General features: G+C 43.4%; 1 protein-coding gene across 2 annotated transcripts in view; it reads right to left on the bottom strand.

Annotated features, from left to right (window-relative positions):
- Positions 1-13397, bottom strand: part of UBR2 (ubiquitin protein ligase E3 component n-recognin 2) — a 128144-nt gene that overhangs the window by 44736 nt on the left and 70011 nt on the right. For both annotated transcript variants that reach the window (XM_077485711.1, XM_077485710.1), the window contains exons 22-26: positions 12783-12835; positions 12593-12695; positions 9848-9896; positions 6675-6829; positions 2501-2603 (exon numbers count right to left, since the gene is read on the bottom strand). In XM_077485711.1, coding sequence (XP_077341837.1) covers positions 2501-2603; positions 6675-6829; positions 9848-9896; positions 12593-12695; positions 12783-12835 — 463 coding nt within the window. The remainder of the gene's footprint in view (positions 1-2500; positions 2604-6674; positions 6830-9847; positions 9897-12592; positions 12696-12782; positions 12836-13397) is intronic.

Below are 13397 nucleotides of genomic sequence, written 5' to 3'. Positions count from 1 at the left end.
TCTTGGCATGTTTTGGAACAGGACAAAGGGAAGGACAATATCCTACCAAGTTGAAAGGAAGAAAATATCTTTATTGGGGAGGAAAGAGGGTCTTGTATCTGACTATCCCATTTCTGGAGAGTGAGGACAGCCCTTTGATGTGAGGTGGGCCTCTAGGTAGGCTTGGAAGGGTCTGGGTTCCAAGACATGTGACGATTGATGGATCTGCCTTTGACTTAGAGAAAGATGTCTGGGTGGACAGAAAGGACCACATTCGGTAAGTAGCAGTCGTAGTAATAGGCTTAGGCTGGGCTTTCTTTTTTTTTTTGTGTGGTACAAGTACCTTCCTCCCAGTAACTTCCTTAATAAAATTATCAAAGGATTTACCAAACAGGCATTCTCCACTGAAAAGCATGTGCAAAAGATGCAGTTTTGCAAGCAGACCAAGTCTTTAACCAGACAATTCTGCACGCATACAGTGTCATCTTAGAGATCTGGCAGCGTACATTCGCTACGGAATCAACACAAAATAGGACTGAAGAACAGGATTCTCAAAAGCAGGATCATATTCTCTGTTAGTCCAGTTAGCAACAGTCTCACTAACTGACATATCTACAATGGCCTGGAGGGATGAAGATGCCTGCAGTGGGGCTTGAATCTGCACCTGTCTCTGCCTAGTGCACTAAAACAACATCACAACTGCAAACCTGTGAAAGCACCCTGCAGCCAACTACACTCATCGCACCACGTGCCAAGGTGAGCTCTAAATGCAGAACTCAGTGCCCAAAGCACTCATTACAGGCCGGCCTTGCTATTGCAGGGTCCAAGTACGATTCCCAGGAGGATAACCGACTCAGAAACTGCTAGTGGGCCCTAAGGCAATAAACAGTAGGGTATGGATAGAAGAGTCAATTGGAGCAATAAATAAAAAATAAAAAAAATAAAATGTTCAGAAAACTTCTCCATATCAAAAGATGTCCATCACCTAAGAACACTAGCAAAACTGGATTCCCACAGAGTGGGTGAGGGTTATAGGAGGGTGCATTGGTAGCATTCCCAGCAAAGATTTTGCCAGTATCCAACCATCTGAGAATAGTGGCATAAAACCCATGGTCTGCTTTCCTGTGACCTGTACTGTACAAGATACTTTTTTCTCCATATGGATATGGTAAGGTTAGGTTATAATCCCCTGTCAGTTTTTTGCCATCTTTGTTCCATTAGGGAAATTTCCCTTCGATTCCTGTCATGTCAAAATAGGAAGTCCCTCCAAAACAATGGAATCATGTGAAAACCAAAACATGGTGCCCCCATTGGAAGATTTCTCCTCTATTCCTGTTCCGGTGAGACCTCAAATATACTTTGCTGGTGGAGGGGTGGATTGTTAGGAGGCACTACCACATTTCCCTAAATGGCAAGGCAACAGGGTCTCTTTAAAGCAGTAGTAAACCACAGTTGAAGATAAAAATAAAAAAATTCCCTTGCAAGGCAATGTCATAATGTGCTACTATGCGAGAGACTTACCCTAAAATGAAGCATCGCACTGTCACCACAGAGAGCTTCTGTCTTCACCCAGTCTTCCTTCCGGGTTTGTGGCCTCTGGTTACATGAGTGGCCGGAGGCATGATGACATCACTCCCGTTCATGGCGCAAGAACTGTCGTTCACAGCACGGTCTCTGAAAATCCGGCTGGACTGCATGCACTACGAATATCTCCTAAACAGTGCAAGTTTAGGAGATATTCACAGTATCTACAGGTAAGCCTTATTATAGGCTCACCTGTAGGTATAAGTGGTAGAACAGAGTTTACTACCACTTTAAGAGATTGCCCAAACAACTGGTTGGTTGCAGAATGGAAGCAGCCTCAGACCCAAATTTTACAGCTGGAGTTCTCAGGGGATCAGGGGGTACAGAAAGTGCAAAGATCATCATTACACTTTCCTCAACCCCATGCTGAGATTTTGCAATCCTAGAGTTTCTCTTTAAATATTAGTACTGCAGGTTCAGCAACATCCTGACACAGAAGATAGGTGGAATTTTCATCTAGGGGAAGCAGGGGCGAATTATAGATGAAAATCCAACAATCTACCACCTAACTGCATTGATTTTTCAGTTGAAGTTTGAGTTGGGTGATATTGACAGATCCACTCAAAGCTTTGATTTTAGCAAAAATTGGCAGAAATTTTAATCCTGTATGACCAGCTTAAGGAATAAAGGATTAAGGCCCCTTTCACACTTGTGCGACCTGAAAGTCACGCAACTGTGCCGCAGTTTTGACGCAAATTGAAGCAATGCCTGTGTAATTGTGAGCTCTATAGACCTCAAGTTGCATCAAAGTTGGATAAAAGTAGTGCATTGACTACTTTGAAGTCAGCCAGATATGAACGGTACTCATTGAACACCATGGAGTATGACTTGTCATGCAACTTTGCAGTCCCAAGTCGCACAAGTGTGAAAGAGACCTAAATAGGAACACCTCTGAAATGGATGCAAATAGTAATACATTTTTGGTCTTTCAACTTACTTGAGATCTTCTCTGAGAAAGTAAAGGTGACAATGTTGTCCTCACTCACAATCTGTAGATGCTGGTTCTCCTCCTGTAATGCCATTCCGATCACATGCAGAACCTTCACAATTGCATAATGAGAAGAATGTCCGTCAGGGTCAGGGCAAAACTCACCAAAAAGCTTATATACTGTCAGGTTATGTACACTAGGTGCACTGTAGATTGCAAATCACTGGTCAGAAACTAAGGACATATTTCTACTATAGCATTTTATGAAGGTACACTGAAAAAATTTCATTGGTGTAATGGATAAGTGTCCAGAACACAAAGGCAGAACGTTTTTAGGGTTTTACATCCTTTTTCAGGCTAAACCCGCTATGTAACATATTCTTCTTTGAAACAGTTTGATTTAGAACTCTCCTTTAACATTTCCAGTCTGTGTTTATTACCCACATGATATAGGTATGCAGTGAATTGCTATGGTTGAATGGAAGCCAATGTGGCAAGTTGGTGTCACCGGTAAAATAATAGTGCCAAGTCATAAAAAAAAAAAAAAAACACGGAGGGAAGATAATCAAAACTGGAGTAACTATGAATGGCCACTAATATTGGTCTTTCATTTTCAAAGCTTAAAAGCGTAACCACTTTTGTTGAGAAAAAAAAACAACAATTATGCAGAGAATGAACAGTGAGCTGGTGCACTACAAATTAAATGAAAGTTGAAGACCCCATGCACACTTGTAGGTCTGATGAGGCAAACTAACGCATGTTATGTCACACCTTAGCATGCGTGGATAGGGCAGCCCTTACTTTTAAACGATTTCTAACACATCATAAGGGACCCTGAAAAGCAACTGTACAAATATGCCACAGCGTGCCACAATGCATTATAGTAGGTTTAAATCAGAAAAAGGTTTTATTGTGCCAATAGTCATACAACATGTTACAATAAAAATGGCAATAAACAATTGATAAGAAAGGGTCCAGGATACACATCAATAAACTTACATAAGCATTGTAAAGAGGCCAATAACATGTCTCAGGGATTAGAGTGAACCCATGCAATACAAACAACCAATTGTCAGCATGGTTTAGGAGAATGAAATCAGCAGAGTGGCATTAGGTAACATCCTAGGATCATGTAACCACAATAGTATGTTAGCAAGTGTTGTAGAGCGCCCCGTTGCATTGAGTTTGTGCGCTGGGGTGTCACTTAAAGTAACTGTCACCAACTGAATCATTTGGAGCTCATGTTCAGGGGTGTTTCTGCCCCTATAGTGTAAAACTCCTGGTGTTTTCAGGCACCCAGGACACACATGGGCAGCACACCCCACACAGCATAAAATCCATATGTTTTCAGATGCTCAGGAGGCACAGGTGCAGCGTACAGTCTGCGGTCAGCAGCATGTCAAAATATATGAAAGGCTGAAATACGCTACGGCTGAACACTGCTCTGAGACGTACTCACATTCAGGGCCACATGCACTCTTGAGGCATATGCTCCGAATGCAGGAATTCTGCCTTTGGGGCATATGTCTCTGAACATATAGGGCCCTAAATGCAAGTACCGCTTGAAGCAACATCCTGCCGCCGCATATTTCATCCAGTCATAGACTGATAGGCTGCTGTGCCACCCAGGCTCCTGAAAATACTTGGATTTTATGGCGTATGGGCTGAACCTCCCTGGTGCATGAACCCACACATTGGAGGAATATTTGTTTGAGGTGCAAAGTTGCAAATGATTACCATTTTTCATACCTATAAGTCCTGGTTAGTGACTATTCTTCATCACCGCATCTCAAACAAGATGTGCAATACATATCCAAATCTCAAGGTGGAACTTTGTCTTTAACGGGGGAAACAATGTAGGATTTTTGGTTTCCCTCTAAAATCGCACATGACACAAAGGAGTTCAAATTCTTGGCTACTTGGGTTATGCAGCCAATTCTTATTTTATACGAATATTGAAATAAGGGACAATCAGTACATTAACTTGTAAGCATTGAAAAAAATGTATAAACAAAACTAATTAAAAGCCATTTCTTTTATACATCACTACATTGTAAAGCGCTGCGCAAAAAGTTGGCACTATATAAAATTGTGTATAATAATAATAATGAGGTGTACATATTCATGACTACTGGGGTTATGCTGCCACCTTCAGGCAAATAGACACTGGCCAAAAAGGGCAGGAATCCCCACCCAAGCATAACCATTCCTGGATCAGCTTGTCCTCAGTTTTGTACGAAGTGATGAGGAACACAAGTAAAGGGGGGGGGGCAAGTAGGGAGTAGGGAAACTTACTTAGGGTAAGTTTCTCATAATGTGCTAGTATGTGATGCATACCAACACATTATGACATTGACTTGTAGGGGAATTTGTTTTTGATCTTCAACTGAGGTTTACTACTGCTTTAAAGAGACTCTGTTGCCTTGCAATTTAGGGCAATGCTGTAGTGCTTCCTAACAGACCACCCCCCCCCCCCCCCCCCACCCACCAGCAAAGTATATTTTGAGTTCTCACCAGAACAGGAATAAAGGTGAAATCTTGCAATGGGGCACTAGTTCTTGTGACAACCATGGATTCCCTAGCTTTGGAGGAACTTCCTGTTTCGACAGGACAAGAATTGAAAGGAAATCACCTCAATGGGACACAGATGGAAAAAAACTGACAGGGGTTATAACCCTCCCTTACTTGGTCCAAAAAAGAAAAAATGTTTTACCTTTAGTGACACTTTAAACATTTTTTTTCAATGCTTACAAGTTGATATACTGATAGATTAGGTGCCTTTTTTCAATACTTTAAAAATGACACCGTGTTTGTAGAGCTTTCTGTCTGCCAGTAGATGCTCAATTTTGGACAAAGCAATATGCCTCCTCCAATTCATTCAGCACCGTGTGTTCAAATGACACACTCTGTACAATACTGAAATAATGTGTGCACGCAGCATTTATGATAGTCATGAGCAACACGTCATGTTTACCCAGTAAAAGTAATGATTTAAAAATTATAATTTTTCATTTTCAGCACAAAACATAATAAAAAATAAATAAATAAAAGTACAAAAATACCATACTGTCTCATTAATGACTACCGTATATACTCGAGTATAGGCCGACCCGAATATAAGCCGAGGCCCCCAATTTACCCCCAAAAAAACTGGCAAACTTATTGACTCGTGTATAAGCCGAGGGTGAGACATGCCTGTCCATCCCTGTGTGTGTGTCCGTCCATCCCTGTGTGTGTGTCCGTCCATCCCTGTGTGTCCGTCCATCCCTGTGTGTCCGTCCATCCCTGTGTGTCCGTCCATCCCTGTGTGTCCGTCCATCCATCCCTGTGTGTGTGTGTGTCCATCCATCCATCCATCCCTGTGTGTGTGTGTGTCCATCCATCCATCCATCCCTGTGTGTGTGTGTCTCCATCCATCCATCCATCCATCCCTGTGTGTGTGTGTCTCCATCCATCCATCCATCCATCCCTGTGTGTGTCTCCATCCGTGTGTGTGTGTGTGTGTGTGTGTGTGTGTGTGTGTGTGTGTGTGTGTGTGTGTGTGTGTGTGTCCAGCCTACCTTTGTCCCGAGCCTCCGTCCCGTGCCTTGCCTCCGTCCCGTGCCGTGCCTTGCCTCCTTGCATCCGTCCCGTGTCGTGCCTTGCCTTGCCCCCGTCCCGTCCCGTCCCGTGCCGTGCCGTGCCGTCCCGTGCCCTCTTCGTCGGCGGCCATTGTAAAGTTCAAAAGCTGCGCCGCCGCCTTCGCCTGTGATAGGCGGAACACTGAATTTCCCAGCAGCCTGTGTTCCGCCTATCACAGACGTCGTATCATCCTCGTCCGTAGTACGAGGATGATACGATGTCCGTGATAGGCGGAACACAGGCTGCTGGGAAATTCAGTGTTCCGCCTATCACAGGCGAAGGCGGAGCCGGAGGCGCGGCTTTTGAATAGAATGGCCGCTGTCTGTCTGCTCGACACGCTGATCGAGCGGGCAGACAGCGATGACTCGAGTATAAGCCGAGGGGGGCACTTTCAGCCTCAAAAAAGAGGCTGAAAATCTCGGCTTATACTCGAGTATATACGGTACTTCATTTTACCACCTTTTAATGGTGATAAAATATTCAGTTTAATACCGAGCATAAACCAGCTGAAATTGGTGCATAAATGTTACCATAGGGCATATAAGAAGTTGACTCAGCTTACCCTTTGTAGCATGGCCTCTGACCAGGAATATCCATTGGGTTCTACAGCCCACTGAAGAATAGTTCCCATAATAGAGAGCATAACATCGGATTGGAGAATGTTAATGAGGCTGGCAAAGAGAGGACAAAACGGAGGCAGCACAGGAGGTGGCAAAGCTGCAACAGAAAAGATTTTGTGAATACTTTTGTTTGTAAACTTACAATTACACTGCAGATTTCCACATATATCAGTTTCTGACAAAAGAAAATTTGACTATTTCCCACGGCAGCCAAAATTCCATAATTTCATCTTTTTTTCCTAATAAAAGAAGTTCAGAATGCCTAAAGCAGTATCAAACGCTTGATTTTTTTTTTCCCACTACCCTGAACTGTTAGAAGAAGGAAACATTCTGCAGATCAGTTTTACTTAATATTAAAGCTGATTGCAGGTGCTCGCTCCATAGCGCTCTGTGCCGCTTCCCCAAACATACGGGTAGGGAAGCTTGAGCATATAAATTGTCAAGGGTGGCAGTCATTTACGCAGTGAAGACTAAAGCTACCATCAGTCAAGCTGCTGGAGGAGGAAGGAACAAGGTTGTGGATTTCCACCATAGGCTTTCTGGTATCTGATTGTCTGCATGCAGGAGTGGCTTCATGGAACCCTGCAAAGGGAAGGCGCTACCTTAAACTAAGTACAGGTGGAGAGTTCGCTTTCACGCATGAAATGCAAAGCAACTACAAGTTTTGTAAAAACAAAACATAAAAAACAAAACAAAAACAAACATACAGCAAAAGCCTGTAAGGGCCGGTTCACACTGCAGGCGAGGCGAGGCGAGGCGACTCCGACTTGCCTCGCCGCGACCTGCAGCGGCCTCGGCGGCGACTTGCAAATGACTTCTGTATAGAAGTCAATGCAAGTCGCCCCGAGGTCGCCCAAAAGTAGTACAGGAACCTTTTTTCTGAGTCGGAGCGACTCGAGTCGCTCCTCTCAGAACGGTTCCATTGTACAGAACGGGGGCGACTTGCGAGAGCGAGGCGAGTCGTGTCGCCTCGCATCGCCGGCTGTGTGAACCGGCTCTAAGGCCTCTTTCACACGGGGCGGATCAGTAATGATCCGCCCCGTGATGATCCGCTCGCTCAGCGGGGATCGCTCCGTTGTCCCCGCTGAGCCGGCGGCGGACAGGGCGGTCTCCGCACACTGTGCAGGGACCGCCCTGTCAGCTCTCCGCTCTCCTCTATGGGGATCGGATGAGCACGGACCGTCTGTCCGTGTTCGTCCGATCCGCTCTGCAGACGGACAGAAAAATAGGATTTTCCTCCGTCTGCAGAATCGGACAGTTGCGGAGGCGGACAATAGCGGGTGTCTGCGGATGCTCTTCCGCAGACACCCGCTATCCCATAGGGATGAATGTATGCCCGTATTTCATCCGCAAACGGATGGATGAAATACGGACATATCGTCCACATGTGTGAAAGGGGCCTTAGTGTTGAGCACTGCAGGCTTTTTCTACAAAAGCACTTTCACGTGAAATTAAAGTGATAGTAAACCCTTTACAACCACTTTTTACTACAGGCAAGCCTATAATTAGGCTTGCCTGTAGCTACACTGAATATCTCCTAAACCTGCACGGTTTAGGAGATCTGTATTTGCATTTGCCAAGGTGATCGGCGCATGCACACTTAAGCAAACTGAAGCAACGGCACATATGCACCGTTGCTTTAGTTAGAATGTGCCATTACCGGCGGCTTCCATGCGCATGCACGGGAGTGACATTGTCACGGCTACGTTTTTCATAATGAGTATTAAATTGCCTTTGTCTCGCAGTTTTTTTTTTGGGGGGGGGGGGGATTTTTCTTTTTAGGGTTTAACACCACTTTAACTAACAAGTAGCCTTTAAGTATTGAAGACAAAATTGAACTCTTATTTCAGGGGCTGGACAATTTTTGGACAATTTCATGCACCCAACTATGTGGGAACAAGTGCACAAAGCAAGGCCCATGAAGACACGGATGAGTGAGTTTGGGTGGAGAAACTTGACTGGCCTACACAGTCCTGACCTCAACCCAGCAGAACCCCTTTGAGATGAACTAGAGCAGAGACTGCAAGCCAGGCCTTCTCAACCAACATCAGTGCCTGACCTCACAAATGTGCTTCTGGAAGAATGGTCAAACATTCCCACAGACACACTCCTAAACCTTGACAGCCTTCCCAGAAGAGTTGACGCTGTCATAGCTGCAAAGGGTGGGTCCAAATACTTTTGGGAACATAGCGTAAATTTTGAAAAGTCTTAATATTGTGAAACTTTCTTTCTTTTTAAATCGGTTTTCCACCACACCAATAACACAAGTATGATTCGCATAAACATGAACCCGGGGCTCACCAACGTACTTCCGATGTGCATCGCATCCAAGACTTAAAACAAAAAAAAAAAAAAAAAAACAGACCCCTAATATAAATAATGTATATATAAAAATATATACACACACACACACACACACACACACATTTTTATTACATGGACTTTTTTACTTTATTTAAAGCGGTTGTAAATCGCAGATGTTCCAAAAAGAATAAAAAATAAAAACCTGCAAGGCTAGCACATTATGAAATGCTCACCTTGGAATATGTTCCCCATCTTTCTGGCTATGTGGTCGGAGCCGCAAAGACATCACTCCCGCGCATGCGCATGGGAGCCCTTGCTTTCGGTATGATGCTCTTAAGTTTGCGGCAAGGTATACCGGACCTTCACAGCGCATGTGCCAGTGATGTCACTGGCTGCATGCAACGTGAATAGAACAGTGCACGTTTAAAATATATTAATTTTACCTACAGGTAAGCCTTCTTATAGGCTTACCTGTAGGTTGAAATGACCAGGTGGGGTTTACTACATGACTATTGATGTAAATAGGTTTTGCACAATGGCACTCTAGTATATGTGGGTGTATTACACCATAATGTATTGATTTTTAGTCATAGGATTAGAGCACTGGGAATTGGAGAGATCACAAATCTGAGCACAGCGCCAGGCTTTTGATAATCTCAAAGATATACCAGCCATCGGTCAAAACAAAAAACAAGCAAAATCAAAAAACAAACCAAAATATCTTTAAAAATTCACAAAGCTCATATTTAATTGACCCTTAATCACATTGTATTAGGCTGCCCAGCTGAGAGAATAGCGGAAATCCCTGTACCTGTATCTTCTTCATTCAGTCTCTTCAGTTTACGTTGGGCCTCTTCAGCCTGCAGAAGAGAAGACAGTTCATAGAGTGAGCTTAAATATATTATTTGCATTTAACATTTGCAAAGCAAATGGAGTATTTGATGAACAGATGAATATGCAACGTTACGATCAATAAAACCACAAAAAATTAAAAAATAAAGCAGAAAAAGAAATATAGGCTGCAGTCACTTGGAGGACACATTCAGGCAAAGAAACACTCACCTACTTTTATGTGTTGTTACTTTGCTGAATGAAGGAGTGAGCGGGGCTTTCCCTCCAGTGACTTGGCCTTTTTGGCAGACTGGGATTGACGCCATGCTGCCAAAGCCAGTGAGGGAACTCATACAAGGCAGATACAGAATGTGTCCTCCCTGAATTTCCTAGTGATGCTGTAGCTCAAAATTTCTCATTAACAGCAGGATTGTGGCACGTGGCTCTTATTTAGCAACAGGGAGCAGGTGGGGCAGCTTTGATAAGTTACAGGACAGTCAAAGTCTGCGTAAACCTTGATTGGTCTCCAGATCTACCGATTATCTGTTTTCTTGTCATCTGCTCATTATGGATTTATGCAATATTTCAAAATACATGTCACGGCTTTGAAAGGATTAAATAATTTCACTGCTGCTAATTCAGGGGGGAGTTTGAGTCTTTTTTTGGAATCAGTCTATTCAGAGCCACATAATCACTTTTTTGCAGGGTGCTGCCCAGGACTAATGTATACATTGTCAGGACGGCGAGCAGGTGGACACAGAGGAACAGCCATTCCCTGATGACCTCTGCAAAGTGTAAACCTGGAAGAAAAAAAAAAAAAAACGTACCCTAGTGTGAATCGCACCATATAAAATGTATTAAAACCTAAATATTGCACTTACAGGAATGCAGGCTAAAAACAACAAGAAAAACAGCCTGCCGGCTTGCGAAACAGCCGTCCACTACATTACAGGGGGTCCCCGACTTACGAACCACTCCTACTTACGAACAGGGTGCTGAGGGGACCCTCTTCTGTTCTGCTCATACCATCTGCCGTTCTGCACATGCACGGCCAGACGGAGCCTTGGAAAATGTCCGTAATTTGACGGGCATGCGCCGAATGGCATTCAATGGAACAACAGGAATGTCCGTAATTGTCGTTCTGTGCATGAGCGGCCGACTTATGAACATTTCCAAATTGCAAACAGGAGGAAAGTCCCTAAAGGGTTCGTAACTCGGGGACCTCCTGTTAAACGCAATGACGTTAGCATGCCAATTCTCCCGGCATGCGTTTCATCATAATCAGACGTCATCTTGTTTCCCTAAGACAGGGTCAGATTGTGACAAACGCGCATTTGGGAGGATTGGCGTGCTGACGTCATCACGTTGTAACCTAGTGAACCAGTGTTCGCAAGCCGGCCGGCTGTTTTTCTTGCTGTTTAAATCCTGCATTCCTCTAAGTGCAATATTTAGCTTTTAATAATTTTTGTTTGGAGCGATTCACACTATGGTGAGTTTTCCTTGCATTTTGGGTTATGCTTGACCTATATCCTTGATTGGCCGAAGATCAAGTCTCCCTGGTCACCTGGTGTGTAATCAAAGTCCCTTCCTACCCAGTACCTGTGAGCTTCCATTTCAATATCCTTTTGGACAGAGGCCCTGGCTGGGTTTATAGCCACAGGCTCATAAGAGCTTGCCTTCTGGTAAGCACACACTCTTTGCATGGAGGTGCACTTTTCCTTGGTGGTATTTACTACAAGATTATACAGTGGTACATATGATATATGGACTGAATTTGTTTAACACATAAACACATAAGTCCCTTTTGTGTTGAAAGAATTTTGACTATTATACACATTCACTGTGGTATATGGACTAATATTTTTAATATGTATTTTTTTTGTAGTCATCTGTCTTTGTTTTTAGCGCAGCTTTATCCAACTTAATATCTGTATAGGTGTGTATCATGTTTTTAACTGCTGCTTTGTTTTTGCTTTATTTAATTTTTTTTATCTTGTATTTAGCGCTGTTACTTTCCTTTTTATGTAAACCTGGAAGCACTCAGCTCTGAGCGCTTCCAGGTTCAGAGCTGTAAAAATCTTGACTGCAAAGCTGACTAGAACGTAGACTGAACACTGACTGATCGCCAAAATCGCCATTTGTGAATACTATCCTTTTTTTTTTTAAATCTGCGCCATTAGCAGCAGAGTAAAGCGGAAGTGATGTAGCTTCCGGGATTTTACATCGGGGACCCAATCAAATCTGGCTTTGTTTGGGTCTCAGCCTAGGCGGTGGACATGCCGAAATGGTAGCTCGGGTCTCCCGATGGGACGGGAGGCACGGGAAGAACAGCGGAGGGAGGGGCGGAGGAGAGAACATCACCTCCCACTCCATTAGGATAACAGCCGAGTGGCTTTTAGCCACATCGGTTGTTATCACTAAAAAGCCAACCACTGGCTCTAAAAACAAAACAAAACAACAGAATAACCCCTTCAAGTTGAGAACACATATTTTTGTACGGTTGGTGTGAAGGGGTTAAGTTCATTTGTACCCAAAAATGCAGATTTTATGCAAAAAAATTGTGTTGGTAGTGAAAGGGTTAAACTCAAAGATTTTTGTAATAACTCTACTGGAATCTATTACTGCTGTGGTTGACTTATGGAAAGGTGGTGTCATGTCAATGCGTATAAGAAGTTTTACTGACTGGGTTCAGAAATACTTTTAAGTACATTAACACAGCATTTACCTTAGACTGTTCAGCTCTGGAGTAATGGTGATAGAACAGGTTAAACTCCTTGGCACACTCAGGCTTCAACTCATACAGGCCTCTTCCTGTTAAGCCTGGCTTTCTAAACAGAAAAGCAACAAAATATATAAGTACATCATCTAGAAATCTTGAATAAAATGACATAAAGGTCTTACTTCACTCAACTTACTTAAAAGACGCTATAGTTTCAATCACTTGCTCCATTCCTGTCTCTTTGTTCTCCTATCAGGAAGGAAAGAAAGTCATTAACTCTATACTAAAGGCACATCTTAAATCAGGTCGATCACACGGTACCAGCAGAGTACTTCAACAATAAACAGTGTGTGCTGTGTGCACTTGCAGACATGAAATGGGAAGATATGAGGGAAGAAAGAGTAGGGTGCCACCTGCAGGGGAACACATGAACAATCTGCAGAGATCTTCAGTAAAGTACACTATATTGTATTTTCAGTAAGCAGATATTTTGAACATTTATTGTATGGTTTATGAGTTTCTCAGCACAAGGCTGCCTGTGATGAGAATCAGTGAGAATAGCAGCATTTTTTGCTCCAACACCCCCTAACACTTAACCCTAAACACTTCAAACCCTAATACTTGGAGAACTCCAGGAAGTAGAACCCCCCCCCCCCCCCCCAATTTTCTTTATCAATGTGTGTATATATACTTTTTTTCTGGAGGTCACCTGTTCAAACTCCTTTCTCCTGCTCCAGTGGGGATAATCCTGAAAGCTGCAGGGAATGGGGCCATATCATTTTAAAAGGTTAGTTCACCTTACAGGCTAAAT

This window comes from Lithobates pipiens, unplaced genomic scaffold (assembly GCF_037356315.1).
Source record: "Lithobates pipiens isolate NorthernLeopardFrog02 unplaced genomic scaffold, aLitPip1_a1.2 Scaffold_18, whole genome shotgun sequence".
NCBI classification, from domain to species: domain Eukaryota; kingdom Metazoa; phylum Chordata; class Amphibia; order Anura; family Ranidae; genus Lithobates; species Lithobates pipiens.
This window is presented reverse-complemented; position numbering and strand designations above follow the sequence as displayed.